This window comes from Theropithecus gelada, chromosome 2 (genome assembly GCF_003255815.1).
Source record: "Theropithecus gelada isolate Dixy chromosome 2, Tgel_1.0, whole genome shotgun sequence".
NCBI classification, from domain to species: domain Eukaryota; kingdom Metazoa; phylum Chordata; class Mammalia; order Primates; family Cercopithecidae; genus Theropithecus; species Theropithecus gelada.
Genome location: NC_037669.1, coordinates 41328707 through 41349992, shown reverse-complemented (window position 1 = coordinate 41349992; position 21286 = coordinate 41328707). Strand labels below are relative to the sequence as shown.

At 38.8% G+C, this 21286-nt stretch overlaps 1 protein-coding gene across 1 annotated transcript in view; it reads left to right on the top strand.

Annotated features, from left to right (window-relative positions):
• The window catches only part of POLQ (DNA polymerase theta), a 106302-nt gene that overhangs the window by 8107 nt on the left and 76909 nt on the right, over positions 1-21286 (top strand). Inside the window, exons 5-9 of the mRNA XM_025376375.1 lie at positions 612-720; positions 4643-4862; positions 8012-8159; positions 15426-15572; positions 17512-17724. Of these exons, the coding sequence (XP_025232160.1) occupies positions 612-720; positions 4643-4862; positions 8012-8159; positions 15426-15572; positions 17512-17724 (837 nt within the window). The remainder of the gene's footprint in view (positions 1-611; positions 721-4642; positions 4863-8011; positions 8160-15425; positions 15573-17511; positions 17725-21286) is intronic.

Below are 21286 nucleotides of genomic sequence, written 5' to 3'. Positions count from 1 at the left end.
TATACCTTGTAGTACGGCTGCCTGTAATACCTGAAACATCTTGGAAAAGAATTGCCCATTATAAGGAATATGATTTTTGATTTATGGTTTGAAATTTGCATTACTTGCAATGTATTATATCTTATAGCAATGTGTGATATAAGATATTGAGTCTTTTAAATTTCTTCTTGTCACAGTCATAAAAAGAGTAAAATCGTGTCCTTTGTAGCAAAGCCACATGGATGCAGCTGGAGCCATTATCCTAAGCCAATTAATGCAGGGACAGAAAACCAAGTACCACCTGTTCTCACTTGTAAGTGGGAATTAAACTTTGAGTACTCATGGATGTAAAGATGGCAACAACAGAAACTGGGGACTACTAGAAGGGAACAAGGGTTGAAAAACTATTTAATAATAGGGTACTGTTGCTAAGTACCTGGGTGATGGGATCATTTGTACTCCAAACCTCAGCATTACGCAATATACCCAGGTAACAAACCTGCACATGTACCCCCTGAATCCAAAATAAAAGTTGATATAAAGGAAATAAAATAGAGTGAAATAAAAGTTGGAAAAAATTCTTCGTGGATGTGAGATTCTGTAAAAACCTAGTATCTGGAAAATCTTTTTAGGAATGGTGGTTGTGGATGAATTACATATGCTGGGAGACTCTCACCGAGGGTATCTGCTGGAACTTTTGCTGACCAAGATTTGCTATATTACTCGGAAATCAGCATCTTGGTGAGTACGTGAAATAACTGAGTTCCTGAGATTTCAAACAGTGTTGAGAAAGTGTCTGAAAAAGTGCATAAGTATGAGTTAAATAAATTAAGGGAGTGTAATATTTTTCTTATTGAGAAAACTCATGTATAGTAGTTTGTTTTTGTTCCAGAAGAAGTCAGTCCAGGCATAGTGGCTGACACCTGTAATCCCAGCACTTTGGAAGGCTGAGATGGGAGGATCACTTGAGCCTGAGTTGCAGACCAGCCTGGGCAACACAGTGAGACCCCATTTCTATAAATGATAAAAAATTAGCTGGGCATGGTGGCACAAGCCTGTAATCCCAGCTTCTCAGGAGACTGAGGCAGGAGGATTACTTGAGCCCAAGAGTTCCAGGCTGCAATGAGGTATGATTGTGCCTCTTTACTCCAGCCTGGGCTACAGAAAAAGACCATATCTCTAACAACAACCTGAAAAGTATTTCAGGTTGAAACTGATTTCAGATTACTTTGTAAACATTCTTAATTTTCTGACTGCTCACCCTTCCAATGTATACATTTTTATTATAGATTTTTAAAAATCTAGTTTCTGTATTTTATTATAGATTTTAAAAAATCTATTTCTGTATTCTGTACTATATATATAAGTAGTCAGGCTAATTTTGAAAAATAATATTTTTTTAGCCCTCACTTCTCAGAGGCTACTTCAACCTTTCAACTCTTGTAGCTTTTTAAAAATATTTACAGCAGCATCTCTACTTGTGGCTACTTAATTTTTTAAATTTCAGACCTTATATATTGACTTTTACTATGAAAGATGAAGATCTAGCTTTCTTTTAAATTCTTTACTAACCACTACCCAATCTTCTCCCTTCTCTGCAGTCTCTCCTTATCCTCTCATTATCTTCCTCTTCTTCAAATATAGTTATGTTACGATTTTGCTTGGATCATTATTCAGTGTTACGCTATTATGACTATATAAATAACATTGGTAACTGGGCTATAGTGTAATATGATTACTTTTTCTTTTCTAAACAACTCTTTGTCTTCTCTGAAATTAATAACTGTCTTTTTTGTTTGATGGCTTGGTTTTCCAGAAACTTACTGCTAATTTATCCCTAGCCTCCTCCCCAGCTGTGTATTCTACCACATTTGCTATTCTGCCAGTCATCTTCTTGAAGATTTTCCTAAAGCCCTTCAAGTTGTTCCAGTCTAGATAGGTGGTTAATCTATATATATGCTACATAGCAGCTATCTTGGGATTCCCTTCCCCCAACCAGTTTTTTGACCATGTATCTGTCTTGATTTACCTTCTTGTTTTGGTGGGAATATCTTCCAGGAACTTCTACTTTATTTCAGTGAACACATATAGGTATAAATTTTTTGAGAACTTGCATGTCTGAAAATGCCTCATAATTCTTTCTTTCTTTCTTTTTTTTTTTTTTGAGATGGGGTTCTGCTCTTTTGCCCAGGCTGGAGTGAAGTGGTGCGATCTCGGCTTACTGCAACCTTCACCTCCCAGGTTCAAGCGATTCTCCTGCCTCAGCCTCCGAGTACCTGGGATTATAGGCACCTGCCATCAGACCCAGCTAATTTTTGTATTTTTAGTAGAGACAGTGTTTCACCATGTTGGCCAGGCTGGTCTTGATTGCCTGACCTCAGGTGACCTACCCACCTCAGCCTCCCAAAGTGCTAGGTTGATAGGCATGAGTCACCATACCCAGTCTCCATAATTATGGACTGTCCAGGTATAAAAGTCAAGATTGGAAATACTTTTCCTTCAGAGTTGTCAAAGCATTACTTCATTTTCTCATTGCTATTGAGAAATTCAGTGCTGTGCTGGTTTTTCATCCTTTGTATACAATTTTTTAAATTCTGTCTGGGAATTTTTAGGCGCTCCTCTTTTTCCACAGTGCTGTGAAATTTCATACTGATGTGTGTTGGTGTTGGTCTATTTTTAGTCATTGTGCTGGGTATTCAATAGGTTCTTTTCAGTTAAGGGAGAATTGAACACATCTCTCTTGTGATAGAACAAGCAGATAACCATCTCTATCCCAAATCACTAGGGATATAGAAAATATGATTAATATAATCAGCAAATTTGACCTAATGGATATATATTGAACAATTACCTCAAAACAGCAGAATACATGTTCATTTGAGTTACACATGGAATATTTATTAAAAAGTTTCCATATGCTGGACCATAAAGCAAGTCTTAACATATTTTAATGAATTCATATCATTTATTTTCTAACAGCAGTGAAATTAGCTATAAGAAAAGCATAACTAGAAAATGTCTACATTACTGGAAATAAACACAATTTTGACATTTTTTAGATCAAAAAAGTAATCACAACAGAAATTAGAAAATAGTTTGAACTGAAAGTATAATAAAAATATTTACTAACAAAACTTGTGAAGGGCAGCAAAAGTTGTTTTTAAAAGGAAATTGATAGCATAAAACACATATATTATAAGGAAGAGAGACTGAGAATCAATTATTTAATGATCCATCCCAATAACTTAGAAAAAAGGCCAGGCCTGGTGGCTTATGCCTGTAATCCCAGCACTTTGGGAGGCCGAGGCAAGGCAGATCACTTGAGGCCAGTTCTAGACGAGCCTGCCCAACATGGCAAAACCCTGTTTCTACTGAAAATACAAAATCTGGCTGGGCGTCTTGATGCATACCTGCAATCCCAGCTACTCAGGTGGCATAAGAATCACTTGAACCCTGGAGGTAGAGGTTGCCATGAGCCGAGATTGCACCTTTGCACTCCTGCTGACAGAGCTAGACCCTGTCTAGAGAAAACAAAGTAAAATAATGCAACAGAAAGCTTGATAAAATAATAAAAACAGAGCAAAAAATGGAAGAGGAAAGTCACTATCCAGACATTTAAAAGTTCTACAAATGAATAAGAAAAACACAACCCACTATATCAATGGACAAAAAAACAGGCTTTTGAAACAGGGTATTGGCTGGGCACGGTGGCTCACGCCTGTAATCCCAGCAGTTTGGGAGGCTGAGGCGGGCGAATCACGAGGTCAGGAGATTGAGACCATCCTGGCTAACACGGTGAAAACCCGTCTCTACTAAAAATACAAAAAAATTAGCCAGGTGTGGTGGTAGGTGCCTGTAGTCCCAGCTACTCGGGAAGCTGAGGCAGGAGAATGGCATGAACCCAGGAGGCGGAGCTTGTAGTGAGTGGGCGACAGAGCGAGACTCTGTTTCTAACAACAACAACAACAACTACCACCACCAGGGTATCCACGTGGTTCATACACATGAAGTGATGCTCAGTCTCACTGGTTATCAGGGAACTGTAAATTACTTCTTCAAAGAAATACTGGCCAGGCGCGGTGGCTCATGCCTGTAATCCCAGCACTTTGGGAGCCTGAGGTGGGCGGATCATGAGGTCAGTTCGAGACCAGCCTGGCCAACACAGTGAAACACTGTCTCTTCTAAACATACAAAAATTAGCTGGGTGTGGTAGTACGCACCTGTAGTCCCAGCTACTCGGGCGGCTGAGGCAGGAGAATCGCTTGAACCTGGGAGGCAGAGGTTGCAGTGAGCTGAGACAGGTCCATTGTACTCTAGCCTGGGTGACAGAGCAAGACCCTGTCTAAAAAAAAAGAAATACTACCACGTACCCTCTATAACTGCTAACATATTATAAAGATTGACAATACCGAGTGGTGACAAGATTATGGAACAATAGAAAACACAGATTGTGGAGGTGTTACCTTGGAAAACAATGTGGGATTATCTAAATTGAAGATAATCTGTGACTCAATCTGTGGCTCAGTAATTTTATTCTTAGGTATATATCCTAAAGAAATGTATGCATGTGTGTACCAAAGGACATAACCATAAATATTGTTAGCAACACTAATTATTAATGCATTTTTTATCTTTTAATATTCTTTTCATTTTTTTTTAATAGTCAGGCAGATTTAGCCAGTTCTCTGTCTAATGCTGTGCAGATTGTTGGCATGAGTGCTACCCTTCCTAATTTGGAGCTTGTGGCTTCCTGGTTGAATGCTGAACACTACCATACCGACTTTCGCCCTGTACCACTTTTGGAGTCAGTAAAAGTTGGAAATTCCATATATGACTCTTCAATGAAACTTGTGAGGGAATTTGAACCTATGCTACAAGTGAAGGTAAATAAATATATTTACATCACTACTATTAGTATCTGTATGTTTGATTTCATTTTCTAGCAAATTAACAATTTCTGAATGATGTAATTGGGAGTTACATATACATTAGGATTAATATTAAGCTAATTGGTTTCCTCTTAAAGAATTGGTGGTGAGCTGGGGGTGGTGGCTGACGTCTGTAAATCCCAACACGTTGGGAGGCCCAGGCAGGTGGATCACTTGAGGTCAGGAGTTTGAGACCATCCTGGCCAACATGGTGAAACCCTGTCGCTACTAAAAATACAAAAATTAGCTGGGCGTGGTGGTGGGTGCCTGTAATCCCAGCTGCTTGGGAGGCTGAGGCAGGAGAATTGCTTGAACATGGTAGGTAGAGGCTGCAGTGAGCCGAGATCATGCCACTACACTCCAGCCTGGGCAACAGAGTGAGACTCTGTCCCTGCCAAAAAAAAATATTGGTGGTGATGGTAAGAGAGGAAATGTAGTTGTACCTTTAATTTAAATAATTGTTTCCTAATATATAATATAAACATTAAAAAAAAATAACTGATCTTGTGGCTTTTTCTTTTTACTGGGAAAATATTTTCTTATGGTTTAGTTTACACTGTTAGTATGGAAGATTAACTTTTTTGTTAAATGGTAGGTATAATATATAGTAGAGTGAAAAGAATATTATTTTTGTAGTCTGATAGATCTACCTCTGATACTTAACAGAGATACTTGATATGGCTGAGATAGTAGTTGAATCACAAAACCTATCTGAATCTCATATCTTCACCTATTAAATAGGATATTATAATCCTTATCTTGAATATTGTAAGAATTAAATATGATTTAAAAAAATTGTCTGGCATCTAGAAAGTGCGTGATAAATAAGTACCCTCCCATACTCCCAAATACACTTTAATCCTGAGGTTAAAGAACTAACTCATGTACATTGGTGGAGTGAGGCATCTGCTGTTTTTATGCAGAGTTGTCCTTGTGAGTACTAACATAGCTAAGCGTCATTTTAGAATTGGTAATAGGACTAAATTTATGTGTTTCACTAACTATCTAGGTATGCATTTGTAACTTCTGCATGCTTGGTGTGGAATCTTTGTCTGTGCCCCATATTTCACCTGGCTATGCCTTGGTTACTTCAATACATTTATGTGTGAACACATTCATTTGCTTTCCTGTTAATTTTTTTTCTTCTTTTACCATGTCTGTGCCTCTACCCTTTTGAACCACCTATACTTCTTACCTGGATTATTGAAATATTTCCTAATTGTTCTCTCTGCTTCTGACCTTGTCTCTTTCAGTCTATGCTTACATCAGGAGCTAGTGATCTATTTAAAATGAACATCAGATCATGTTATCCTTCTTCTTGGAAACTTGCAGTGGCTTTGTTTCATTTAGAATAAAAGCCAGTGTCTTCATAGTAGTCTGTAAGGTCCTACATGATCTATATCCCCCGCCCCTCTTAGTGCTCTGGCTCTGTCTGCTATGTTCCCTCTCACTTCCTTCACACTAGCCTCTGCTGTTTTTTAATATACCATGAATTTCCCGCTTCAGGTTCTCTTTTTCTAGAATGCTTTCCCCTTAGGGGCATCAGTGTGATCAGTGTGGTTTACTCTTTCACCTTTGGACTTTTACTCAAATGTCACTGTCTTAGACCTTCCCTGGCCAACTTATCTAAATTATAATGTTCTCCCTCAAATGGTCTCTATTTCTTTTCCCTTAGCACTTTTCAAAACCAAACATATTATGTGTTTTTTGTTTTTGTTTTTGAGATGGAGTTTTGCTCTTGTTGCTCAGGCTGGAATGCAATGGTGTGATCTCAGCTCACCGCAACCTCTGCCTCCCAGGTTCAAGCGATTCTTCTGCCTCAGCCTCCCTACTAGTTGGGATTACAGGCATGCGCCACCACGCCCAGCTAATTTTGTATTTTCAGTAGAGATGGGGCTTCTCCATGTAGGTCAGGCTGGTGTCGAGCTCCCGACCTCAGGCCTCGGCTTCCCAAAGTGCTGGGATTACAGGAGTGAGCCACTGTGCCCGGCCCTTATGTGTTTTACTTACCTCGTTTTTGTTATTATCTATCTCTTCCTACTGGAGTAGAAACATTATGAGGGTAGAGCTTTTTTTCTGCTTTGTTCGCAGCTCCATCCCCAGTACCTAGAACAATATTTGATATATAGTAAATATTCGTTTAATGAGTGAATAAATGGAAGCATTAATCTAGTTTTTAATACATACATTGAGATACTTCCAGTATGGAGAACTTGCAGGGCCACCACAGGGTATTCACATGTGCCCTTTTTTTTGTTTGAAATGTGTTACCTTTAATTGAGATAATGTTTCCCCACCTTCACATCTCAGCTAAATTGCTTTCTCAGGACAATTTTTCTTTCAGATATTTCTGTCAAATATGAGACCTCAAAACACTGTAAAACTCTCTTTTAATGGTATATATTATTATTGTATTTCATATTTATTTCGTACAGATGCTCTTAGACTTATGATGGGGTTGTATCCTGATAAACTCATTGTAAGTTGAAAATGCATTTAATACATTTAACCTACTGAATATCATAGCTTAGCCTAGCCTACCTTAAATGTTCTCCAGAACATTTACATTAGCCTGTAGTTGGGCAAAATCATCTAGCACAAAGCCTGTTTTATAATAAAGTCTTTAATATTTTATAATTTAATGAATACTGTGCTGAGAGTGAAAAATAGAAGAGTTGTATGGGCACCCAAAGTATGGTTTCTATTGAATGCATACTGCTTTTGCACCATTGTAAAATAAAAAAAATCGTAAAGTCCAACCATTTTAAGTTGGGGACATCTGTATTTTAATGTATCTCTTGGTGAGACTATAAACCCCTTGACTATTAGGATCTTGACTTTCTTTTTACTCAATATTGTATTCCCATTGCCTGAGGGTTGGAGCTCAATATTAGTTGAATGAATAGTATTTCTTGCACCTTTCATCATTAGGAGTTTATTTTTTCTTCTTTTTTTCCCTTTCTTTTGTTATTGACTTTGTAACTGATTTTTATTATGCCTTCAAGAAGAAAAAGCTTCCCCAGAAAGGAAAATGAGTGCTTTTAAACTGATGTGAGAATCTTTTGAAAGTACCACTAAAGTGGTTATTTATCTTTCTTTTTTAGGGAGATGAGGACCATGTTGTTAGTTTATGTTATGAGACGATTCGTGATAACCATTCAGTATTACTTTTTTGTCCATCAAAGACATGGTGTGAGAAGCTGGCAGATATCATTGCTCGAGAGTTTTATAATCTACATCATCAAACTGAGGGTGAGTTATGGATGGAAAGGAAAGCCTTCATGCTTAGTACATTTGCTTGAAAGTAACAGTAGTGATTATATTAGCAAAAACATGGCTTTTGTTAATCATTGCCACTGCCTGCCCACTAGGTGGTACCCTTTTTACCAAACTGTGCTTTTGTGATTCTAGTCATATTCCTTCCCTAGTATAGACTATGTGTATACACACACGCTTAGACTAATCAGCTTTAGATTTTTAGAATACTGGGTATATGCTACAGTTCTTTATCAGGGATCCATGGGCTTTAAGAGTTTGATCTTCGGAGCCCCTAAATTGGATGCAAAACTTCACGTGTAGACATTTCTTTGGGGAAAGTAACCATATCTTCTTTATATTTCCAAAGGAAAGTGTAACTCTGAAAAAAATCATACACAGATGTGTATATATGTATAAGTTGACCTTTGAACGACATGGGTTTCAATTGTGTGCGTTCATTTATATGTGGATTTTTGTCAATACATAATATATTAGAAAATGTTTTGGCGATTTGTGTTAATTTGAAGAAACTGACAAGCTGTGTAGCCTAGAAACATGAAAACATTAAAGAACAAAAAGAAAAAGATATGTCATGTAGCCTAAAACATATGTAGATACTAGTCTATTTTATCACATACTACCTTAAAATATACACAAATCGATTATTTATTTATTTATTTATTATTTTTTGAGACAGAGTCTCGTACCCGTCGCTTAGGCTGAAATGCAATGGCACGATCTCGGCTCACTGCAACCTCTGCCTCCTGGGTTCAAGTGATTCTCCCGTCTCAGCCTCCCCGGTAGCTGGAATTACAGGCACCTGCCATCATGCCCTGCTAATTTTTGTAGAGACAGGGTTTCACCATGTTAGCCAGGATGGTCTTGAACTCCTGATCTCAAGTGATCCACCTGCCTTGGCCTCCCAAAGTGCTGGGTTTACAGGCGTAAGCCACTGTGCCCGGCCCAAATCTTTTATTAAAAATTAAAATTTCTGCCAGGCACGGTGGCTCACACCTGTAATCCCAGCACTTTGAGAGGCTGAGGAGGGTGGATCACCTGAGGTCAGGAGTTCGAGACCAGCCTGGCTAACATAGTGAAACCCCGTTTCTACTAAAAATACAAAAAATTAGCTGGGTGTGGTGGTGCACACCTGTAATCCCAGCTACTCAGGAGGCTGAGGTGGGAGAATCACTTGAACCCAGGAGGCGGAAGTTGCAGTGAGCCGAGATCGCGCCATTGCACTCCAGCATGGGCAACAAGAGCGAAACTCCATCTCAAAAAAAAAAAAAAAAAAAATTAAAATTTCCAGCCCAGCCCACATGGTGAAACCCCATCTCTACTAAATACAAAAATTAGCTGGGTGTGATGGTGGGCACCTGTAATCCTAGCTACATGGGAGGCTGAGGCAGGGGAATCACTTGAACCTGGGAGGTGGAGGTTGCAGTAAGCCGAGATCACGCCGCGTTACTCTAGCCTGGATGACAGAGTGAGACCCTCTCTCGAATAAATAAATAAATAAATAAATAAATAAATAAATATTTATCAAAACTTATGCACATAGACACAGACGCCATTCACAGTCAAGAAGAGTGTAAACAAATGTAAAGAGGCAGTGTTAAATCATAACTGCATAAAATTAACTGTAATATATACTGTACTACTGTAATAATTTTATAGCCACCTCCTGCTGCTGTTGCAGTAAGCTCATGTATTGTGAGTATCCACTTAAAATATGTGACGCTTATCATCTTCATATGAGCAGTTTGTGTCTCTCATAATTTGCATATTGCAGTAAAAAGTAATTTATCATGTTTCTCATGTACTTTTCATATTTAGTGCAGTACTGTAAACCTTGAATAATACCATGGGACCAATCTGAAGTGCCACTAGTGATGCCGGAAGTGTTCCCAAGAAGCAGAGAAAAGTTGTGGCATTCTATGAAAAAATTGAATTGCTTGCTATGTACCATAAATTGAGGTCTGCAGATGCATTTATTATTTTAAGATAAATGAATTGAGCTCAAGTACTATTGTAAAAAAAGAAGGAAATTTATGAAGCTATTGCTGCAGCTTTGCACATTTTGTGAAATACTTTGTCATCTGATTTTGAAAATGCAGTTTTATGTGGCTGCAGGATCACTATATGAAAGGCACACCTGCCGGGTGAGGTGGCTTACGTCGATAATCCCAGCACTTTGGAAGGCCAAGGCAGGAGGATCACTTGTGTCCAGGAGTTCAAGACCAGCATGGGCTACATAGTGAGACCTTATCTCTACAAAAGTTAAAAAGTTAGGCCGGGCACGGTGGTTCACGCCTGTAATCCCAGCACTTTGCAAGGATGAAGTGGGCGGATCACCAGAGGTCAGGAGTTTGAGACCAGCCTGGACAACATAGTGAAACCCCATCTCCACTAAAAAATATAAAAATTAGCCAGGCGTTTTGGTGCATGCCTATAGTCCCAGCCACTTGGGAGGCTGAGGCGGGAGAATTGCTTGAACCTGGGAGGAAGAGGTTGCAGTGAGCCGAGATCGTGCCAGTGCACTCCAGCCTGGGCGACAGAGCAAGACTCCATCTCAAAAAAAAAAAAAAAAAAGAAAAAAGTAGCCAGGTGTGGTGGTGTTTGCCTATAGATCCAGCTACTTGGGAGGCTGAGGTGGGAGGATTGTTTGAACCTGGGAGGTAAAGGGTGCAGTCAGCCATGATCATGCCATTGTGCTCAGCTCAGTCTGGGTGGCAGAGTGAGACCCTGTCGCAACAGATGCGCACACACACACACATGCACACGTGCATGCGCACACACACACACACAAAAGAAACGCATACCTATAGACTACTATGATTTGGGAAAAAGTGAACTCCATATGGCAACTTAAAGCAAAGGGATCTAAAGCTGGAGAATTTAATGCCAGCAAAAGATGGTTGGATAGTTTTAGAGGTTTATATGTGGATTTTTTCCAATACATAATGGAAAATTTTTTGGTGATTTGTATTAATTTGAAAAAGTGTCAAGATAACAGGAGATGCAAGACCAAGAGGCTGCAGATGAGTTCCAAGATACCATTAAGAAAATTATTGCAGAGAAAGGATATCTGCCTGAACAGATTTTTAATGCAGATGAAAGTGCCCTATTCTGCGGGGGGAAAAAATGCCACAAAGAACCCATTTATCAGTAAGGAAGAGAAGAAAGCACCAGGATTTAAAACAGGAAGGGATAGGCTAACTCTTGTTTTGTGCAAATGCAGTTGGGTTTATGATCAGGACTACTCATGTCTATAAAACAGCTAATCCCCAAGCCTTAGAGGGAATAGATAAACACTGGTTGCCAGTCTTTTGGTTGTACAAGAAGGACTGGAGAGTGAGAACCCTTTCTCTGGATTGGTTTCATTGATGCTTTGTCTCTGAAGTCAGGAAATACATTGCCAGTAAAGGACTGCCTTTTAACTTTCTTTTGATATTGAACAATGCCCCGGGCCATCCAGAACCTCTTGAGTTCAACAGTTAAGGCATCAAAGTGATCTACTTACCCCCAAACACAGCATCTCTAATTTAGTCTCTAGATCAAGGGGTCATGAGGACGTTTAAAGCTCATTATGCACGGTACTCTACGGAAAGGACTGTCAACATTATGGAAGAGAACCCCGATAGAACATTGTGAAAGTCTTGAAGGATTATTTCATTGAAGATGCCATTGTTGTTATAGGGAAAGCTGTGAAAGCCAGCATGCCCAAAATGATAAATTCCTGCTGGAGAAAACTGTCCACATATTGCACATGACTTCACATAGGATTTATGACAGAGCCAATGAATGAAATCATGAAAGAGATTGTGAAAATGGCAAAAAAAAATGGTGGAGGTAAATGGTTTCAAGATAAGGATCTTGGAGAAATTTAAGAGCTAGTAGACACCATACCAGAGGAATTAACAGAAGATGACTTGAATAAAATGAGTGCTTCCAAACAAGTGCCAGATGATGAGTAAGAAGACAGAAGAAGCAGTGCCAGAAAACAAGTTAACATTAGACAGTTTGGCAGAAGGATTCCAATTATACAAGACTGCTTCTGACTTTTTTTATGGCACGGACCCTCCTATGATATAGGCACTGAAACGACAGCAAATGGCGAAAGGATTGGTACCGTATATAAACATTTTTAGATAATAAAAAAGCAAAAACAGGCAGAAATTACGATGTATTTACGTAAAGGTACACCAAGTGTGCCTGCCTCTACTGCCACCACTTCTGCCTCTGCCACCCCTGAGACACCAAGACGAACCCCTCCTCTTTCTCCTTCTTCAGCCTACTCAAGGTAAAGATGATGAAGATGAAGACCTTTATGATGATTTATTACTGAATAGTAAATGTATTTTCTCTTTCTTGTTTTCTTTTTTTGTTGTTGTTGTTGTTTTCTGAGACGGGGTCTCGCTCAGTCGCCCAGGCTGGAGTGCAGTGGCGCGATCTCGGCTCACTGCAAGCTTCGCCTCCCGGGTTCACGCCATTCTCCTGCCTCAGCCTCCCGAGTAGCTGGAACTACAGGCGCCTACCGCCACACCCAGATAATTTTTTGGTATTTTTAGTAGAGAGGGGTTTCACCGTGTTAGCCAGGATGGTCTCTATCTCCTGACCTTGTGATCCGCCTGCCTCGGCCTCCCAAAGTGCTGGGATTACAGGCGTGAGCCACCGCCTATTAGTAGTTAAGTTTTGGAGAAGTCCAGTTGTGTGCAGATTTTTGACTGGAGGTTTCTTTGTTTCTAACTCCTGTGTTGTTTAACAGTCAACTTGTGTGTGTGTGTGTGTGTGTGTGTGTGTATTTATACACATATATACACACACATACATGTATATACAAATCTATTTTAAAATCAGCTTTGAGGTATTATTTATAAGAAAATGTACCAATTTTGTATATATGAGATAAATTTTAACAAATGTATACATCTGTTTAACCATACTATATTCAACACCTAGAACATTTTCATTACCCTAAAATATTCTTTTTTCTTTTGCTGTCTCTTCCCTCTATCCCAGACTTAGGCAACTGTTGATCTCTGCTTGCTATCACTTTAGATTACTTGTGCTTTTCTAAAAATTTCACGTAAATGAAGTCATACAGTATGTATGTGTCTTTTGTATGTAACTTCTTTCACTCAGCCTGGTGTGGTTGATGTTCACCCAGGTTGTTAATTTATCCATTTGTTTCTTTTTTGTTGCCAAATGGTGATCTAGTATATACCAATGGCTATAATCATTAGTATATATTTTTACTGATTCTAGAGTGAACACTGTTGCCTCACTATTTTTACTAGTCTGTGGTGCTTTGGAGTCCAAGATAAATATAAGGAAGACAGGGACCAGTTCTAGTCACAGAATATTAGATATTTTATTTATTAATTACTTATACCAGTGGCATCATGAAGATAAGTGATGAAAATCTCAAGCCTAGCTCTAACAAGTAAACTTTGCTTGAAGTTTATATTGGCTAGGCTGTTGTCTAACAGTGTATTATCTCTTCCAGTTTCCCCTTTATTGGTACTTTCTATACCAGGTTAGCTTATTTCCTTACATTTTACCATGGCCATTTATAATCCTTAATAACCAGAATCATCATCATTTTCTTTTCTCGAGATTTTGTCATCTTGGTTTGCAGCAGTGGTTCCCAAATGCTAGTGCTTGGACTGGAGCCTGGTCTATGATGAGATTTTTATCAGAAAAATAAAGACAAGGCAGCATATTATTTATAAAGCTGCAGTTTACATTCTGAAATTATTCCTAGTCAGTTTTTAATGTTAAATGTCTCCTTTGAAATAAAAATATTGATAGATAAGGTTTTAAAAAATTAATTGCCCTCAGCAAAATAAAACATTGGCAACTTTCTGTGAGTTCTTAAAATTTTAAGAAAAGTTTTCCTAAAAATTTAAAAATGTATGAAATATAAGATATATATTTAAATATATATATTTTTTATTATTTTCAAGTGACACATAATAATTCTAGAACATACATTTATTTATTTTCTTTTTCTTTTTTTTTTGAGACAGGATCTTGCTCTGTTGTCCAGGATGGAATGCAGTGGCATGATCTCAGCTCACTGTAATCTCTACCTCATGGGCTCAAGTGATCCTCCCACTTTAGTCTCCCAAGTAGCTGGGGCTATAGGTGCATGCTACCATGCCTGGCTAATTTTTTTGTATTTTTTTTTAGAGATGGGATTTTGCCACATTTCCCAGGCTGGTCTCAAATTCTTGGATTCAAGTTGTCTGCCCACTTTGGCCTCCCAAAGTTCTGGGATTACAGGTGTCAGCCACCATGCCCAGGCATATAATTACTTTTTATGAAAAGTTTTGCAAGTTCAAAAATCCAAAAGTCTGGACAATTTTTAAAGACAACATATAAGTACGTAAAGCTTTTACTGCATATAAGAAAGTTAAGGCTGGGTGGTGGCTCATGCCTGTAATCTCAGCACTTTTGGAAGCCAAGGTGGGAGAATTGCTTAAGCCCAGAAGTTTGAGACCAGCCTGGGCAACATAGGGAGACCCTATCTCTACAACTGAAAAAAAAAAATACTAGCTGGGCATAGTGGCACATGTGTCTGGTCCTAACTAACCAGGAGACTGAGGTGGGAGGATTGCTTGAGCCCAGGAGGTTGAGGCTGCCGTGAGCAGTGATTGTGCCACTGTACTCCAGCCTGGGTGACAGAGTGAGACCCTGTCTCAAAAAAACATTAAGCTCTTACTGGGGGAGAAGACAAAAAAACAGAGGGTGGTATGTAATTAACTACCAGATTAATGCCAAAGAGACAAGAATAATTTAACAGAGAAGTAGGCTTTTTTTTGTGATAGGATTGGTGAAACCCTCTGATGCTGCTACTGCTGGTTGGTGGTACACACCTTGAGCAAGGGTTTTGATTTTGGGGCTTTGAGTGGTAATCAGTATCTGTAATACTCTACTTCCCCAGCAGGTTCCTTTGATCCCCTCCTGTGGGCCTGGTCTTACCCTTATACAGTTTCCTAAACTTTGGCGCACATTGGAATTGCCTGGGGAGATTTAAAAATTCTTCATGTCCAGGTCACACCCCACACCAGTTATATAACAGTGTCCAGGATTAAGAACCAGGCATCAGTATTCTTAAAAGATTTCCAGGGGATTGTAGTATGCAGCAGTTTCAGAACCATTCCTCTGCTATTTAGTTCTATTATGATTTAGACAGATACCACTTAAAGAAGCTGGAGCTAGAAGCAAATGGTGTTGGTAATTTTTTTGTGACAGGATTGGTGAAACCCTCTGAATGCCCACCAGTAAATCTAGAACAAAAAGAACTCCTGGAAGTGATGGATCAGTTAAGACGTTTGCCTTCAGGACTGGACTCTGTATTACAGAAAACTGTACCATGGGGAGTAGCATTTCATCATGCAGGTATTTCATATTTATAATTTGTTATTAAGAAACCTCCAAAATTCCTCGTACTGTCTTGTCTTTTATATTTGTGTAAATTTACTTCTTGTTAAACACACTTAATATCCTTAGATTTCTTTTTAAGAAATTATGTGGGCTGGGCGTGGTGGCTCACTCCTGTAATCCCAGCACTTTGGGATCCACAAGTGGATCACCTGAGGTCAGGAGTTCAAGACCAGCCTGGCCAACATGGCGAAACCCCATCTCTACTAAAAATACAAAAATCAGCCGGCGCTGTGGCACGCACCTGTAATTCCAGCTTCTTGGGAGGCTGAGGCCAGCAGAATTGCTTGAACCTAGGAGGTAGAGGTTGCCGTGAGCCGAGATCGTGCCACTGTATTCCAACCTGGGTGACAGAGCGAAATTGTGTGATAGATTAAACAAGAGTAAAACAAATATGTTTTAGTTTACTTATTTGTATATAGTAGTCTCCCCTTGTTCACTGAAGCTATGTTCCACGACCCCCAGTGGATATCTGAAACCATGCATAGTACCAGCCCCACATATATGTTTTTTCATAGCATGTTAAAACTTTTAAATGCATTTGAAATGTGTGTGTGTGTGTGTGTGTGTGAGGGGGTATATATATTTATATATATGGTATACAGTAGTCTTTCTTTGTGGAGAATATGTTCCAAGATCCTCAGTGGATGCCTGAAACCACAGATAGTACCAAACCCTCTATATACTATGTTCTTTCCTATATAGTGACAGTATATAGTGCAGGTAGTGTATATAGCATGGATACACTGAATAAAGGGATAATTCATGTCCTGGGTGGTAGGGCATGCAATTTAAAACTTATGAGTTGCTTATTTCTGGAATTTTCCTCTTTATATTTTTGACTGGGTAACTAAAACTGTGGAAAGCAATACCACAGATGGGGGAAACTACTATATATACACACACACAAAATTTACATTGTATGTAATTTATGATGCATATTAAAAAAGTGAACACCTGTGTACCCACCACTTAATTTTAAAATTAGAACCCCAGACCTTTAAATTTTTAAATAAAATTGAAAATGAGCCAGATAAGTATATATTCTATATGCTGTTTTTCATTTACTCATGTTTTTATTCATCACGTATTTATGTCAGAAGTATATCTGACCAATGTGATGCATAGGCCCTGAAGATATCTTGATGAATAAGGCATATCGCTATTCACAAGGAGTTCATTATCTAGAACAGTGATTAGCAAGTTATAGTCTGCTGGTCAAGTCTAGCCTACCATCTGTTTTTGTAAATAAAGTTTTATTGGAACACAGTCATGCCCATTTGTTCTGTTGCTGCTTTCATGTCACAGTGGCAGGGTCGAATAGTTACAGCAGAGACCTGCTATTCCACAGGAACAGGAAAAGTTTGTGGACCCCTGGTCTAGAAAATAAGATAGAGGTATACTAGGGGCAGCAGATTCTACTCTTTTTTTGTTATTGTTGTTTTGTGAGACTGAGTCTTGCTCTATTGCCCAGGCTGGAGTGCAATGATGTGATCTCGGCTCATTGCAAACTCTGCCTCCCAGGTTCAGGTGATTCTCCTGCCTCAGCCTCCTGACTAGCTGGGATAACAGGTGCCCACGACCATACACAGCTAATTTTTGTATTTTTAGTAGAGGTGGGGTTTCACCATGTTGGCCAGGCTGGTCTCGAACTCCTGACCTCAAGCGATCCACCTGCCTCAGCCTCCTAAAGTCCTGGAATTACAGGCATGAGCCACTGCACCCGGCCAGATTATACTGTTAAAGAGGTAGACTGTGATGACTCCTTTGTCAGCAGTCATAACAATAGTTTCAAAAATCTTTAGAGGCTTGAAGCAGACTCAAATCCATTTGTAAGTGGTCACATATAATATTTTCATTATATATCAATAAATATATAAAAACATCCTTTTTTTAGGTCTTACTTTAGAAGAGAGAGATATTATTGAAGGAGCCTTCCGTCAAGGTCTCATTCGGGTCTTGGCGGCGACTTCTACTCTTTCTTCTGGGGTGAATTTACCTGCACGTCGTGTGATTATTCGAACCCCTATTTTTGGTGGTCGACCTTTAGATATTCTTACTTATAAGCAGATGGCTGGTCGTGCTGGCAGGAAAGGAGTGGACACAGTAGGTAAGTGAGTTTGAATTTATTTATTTATTTATTTATTTATTTATTTATTTTTTTTTGAGACAGAGTCTCGCGCTGTGTCACCCAGGCTGGAGTGCAGTGGCGCGATCTCGGCTCACTGCAAGCTCCGCCTCCCAGGTTCAGGCCATTCTCCTGCCTCAGCCTCCGAGTAGCTGGGACTACAGGCGCCCGCCACCACGCCCGGCTAGTTTTTTGTATTTTTAGTAGAGACGGGGTTTCACCATGTTAGCCAGGATGGTCTCGATCTCCTGACCTCGTGATCCGCCCGCCTCGGCCTCCCAAAGTGCTGGGATTACAGGCTTGAGCCACCGCACCCGGCCGTGAGTTTGAATTTAATTGTAGCAGCATTGCTGAAAGACAGTGTCTACTTGTGCCTACTAGTGCCTGGCAACCTGTTTCTCATCATGCTATATTTCTTTATTATCCAGTGCACTCATGTCATCTTTTTGGATTCACTTAATATTTATAGTGAGTAAGAGTTATAATTTTCATATATATATCATCAACTGTTGATTTTCTACAAATGTTGAATTAAGGTTTTCTTTTGTATTGTATACCATAAAATGATTTAGTATTATGTAAATCAAGATGACTTATTATTATTTAGCTGGAATATGATTTTTAATTTCTAAGTATAGTCTACTCTTTAGCACTAATTAATTTTCACAGACGTTAGTTCAACTTAGGTGACTGGTCTCAGAAATCAGACAAGGATGCTGGGATGTACCTTCACACTTCGGGAATAGGAACTTGACATCCCGTCTTTTTTCTTGAAATCGGTGCTGGCTCTGAAAAAACACCTTTTCATTTTCCTACCTTGTACCAGCAAGTTATGATTTTTTTTTTTTTTTTTTTTTTTTTTTTACACCAGCAATCCAAACAAAAGTTTTGTCTTAAGCAGTGAGGAAGAGGTTTGTTTGAATTAAATGTCAAAACGGCAGCAAACTTTATTTCTAATGTGCTGTATTGTTATATGTGTAACTAAATCATTATCAACCATCTAACATTAAAGAACCCTGGGAGGAACATTCCCTGCCACTTTCCACTCTAGGACATAATTGTTATCTTTCTACCCTAGGACATAATTGATTCCAATATTTTATTAGATATGTCAAAAAAAAAAAAAAAACAGGCAAACAGTTCTGTGGTTACTGAAGAGAAATCAGGAAATCCAGAGAATACAGAAAGTGGATAGGAAATGGATATTCTAGGCAGAGGAACCTGCGTAGTACACTGAGGAAGTAACTTTTAGAATAAACTGACTTGTCACATGAAGTCCCCAAATATGTCAGTTCTCATTATTCATGGATTCCATATTTGAATTTTCCACCTTAACAGAATTTATTCAGAATCCCGAAATAATACCTCTGGGGCTTTTGCGGACATATGCAGATCTGCGAAAAATTTGAATCTTTCCAAGCACACTTTCCCTGCTGCGGTTGAACAAGCCAAAGCTCTGCGTTCTTGTTTCAGCTCTTATACTGTGAGCAAGCTTCTTTTTAATGGGCTAGTTAGTGCCACAGTTTTCACATTTTTGTGCTTTTAGTCGGTGATTTTGCTGTTTAACATGACCGGCAAGCAAAGTACTGCAATGCTATCTAATGTTCCCTAGTGCATTAAGGCTGTGATGTGCCTTATGGAGAAAATATGTGATCAGTTTTCTGTAGGCATGAATTACAATGCTGTTTGCTGGAGCGCAATGTAAACAACTGTATACATTAAATAAGATATCTTTAAACAGAAACATGCATAAAACAAGGTTTTGTATTGATTAAGTGATGAAAACGTTTTTACTAGAGGCTTGCAGGAACCTAATCATCTATCTTCCTTGGCAGCAAGGGTTCAGTATTCTGTGTTCGTGGCAAGTTTATAGAACATGACTACCACAAATACTAAAAATTGACCATAATTTATCGGTAACTGGATTAGTTAGAATATAAACTCACTGCTGTAACAAAAACCAGTACAATAGGTGTTTAACAAGATAGACATTAATTTCTTTCTCATATAACAGTAAAATTGTATTCTAGGCCTTATATGACGTAACTGTAATTTAGGCCTTATATGACAGCTATAGTGTGTCGGGGACCTAGTCTTCTATTTTGTTTTAACATTTTCAGCAATATAGTTTCTATCCTTGGTATAAGATGGCTAGTCTCGTCTCTCTCATCACATCTGCATTTCAGCCATCAGGAAGGGGAGATAAGGAAGCAAAGAGGCCACTGCTCAGAAGTTGCACATAGTATTTCTCTTCACGTACAGTGGGCCAGAACTTTCACATGGCTACATTACCCAACTTTCACATGGTTGCATTTCACATGGTTATATTCCCCAAGAGAGGCTGGGAAATATAATCTTTAGCTTGGGTGGCCATGTGCTCAACTAATACTTAAGAAGACGCGAATGGCTATTGGAACAGCTTTCAGTCTCAGCCCCAATAATAAATGACTCATTTACAATCCCTGAAGGGCATTGGTCTGCCTTTCTTTTAAGCCCTGAAAATTTTGATGATTAAAAAAAAAAACAACAACTTCCAATTTGTTGGATTTTTCCTACAGCTGACATCAGAGAAGTTTATCCTGTTTCTCTCTTACTTTACCTACAAAATATGCAGATTATATGTATATGCTTAGAAAGAGTTGGGGGAAGAGAGTGAGATTCTTCCTTCCCATTCCTATTTGCCTACCTCTGCCCATCCTCAATTCTCAGTGGACTCAGACCTCTGGGGAATGGAGTATAAGTCCATTTTACACAGATAATCTTCTCTCAGGGACAGAGGGTCTCTTAGTTAATGTAGAAGATAAGGAGAAATAAGAAATAAGATGAGTTCTTATTTGCTGTGTTATGTTCTTAGCTTGTATATATTATGGGAAAGAACAATTGGAAGGTTAGTGCCCTGGGATAATTATCAAGCCTTAAATGAGATAACATTCAAACAGAACTAAAATATACGTAATAAGTTCATTTCTGAGGTCTTAAAGACTTCCAAGCTTTTGACCTTGCATATCATTGTATTTCAGGATGTCATATGACTTGCTCATAACTTCAAGCTAATCAAGAATATAGGAATATAGTGTTTTATATTCACTATGGAGATTTAAATACTTGGTCATGCTTTTTGTATCATGTAGCATCATTGGAAATTCTGTGCATTTTATAAGTGATATTCCTGGATAGCACATGGTGTTTTATTTAAATGACACTTCAGTCTTTCCATAGACGACTTAGAATCTTCCAGCTTAGGAAGATAGTGCTTTGTGCCAATATAGCAATTTGCAGGTTCAGCAGTCAGTAATAAATTATTTGATTCTAAATAATTTCGACTTCCCTCTTGTGATGTGGATGAGTCCTCCCCAGACAGGTGGTTGCAGGAACCTGTACATATATACTGATGTTCATCTGGACATTTCATAAACCTTGCCCATTCAGAAAAAGCGCAGTTTGTTTTGTTGAAGAATCAAAGCCGCAAAAGACCTTTAAACAGGCCAAAGTGGCTTGTGTATCTTGCTGCTAATGCTAGTTGATTGTTTTCTTTCTTAAGCTG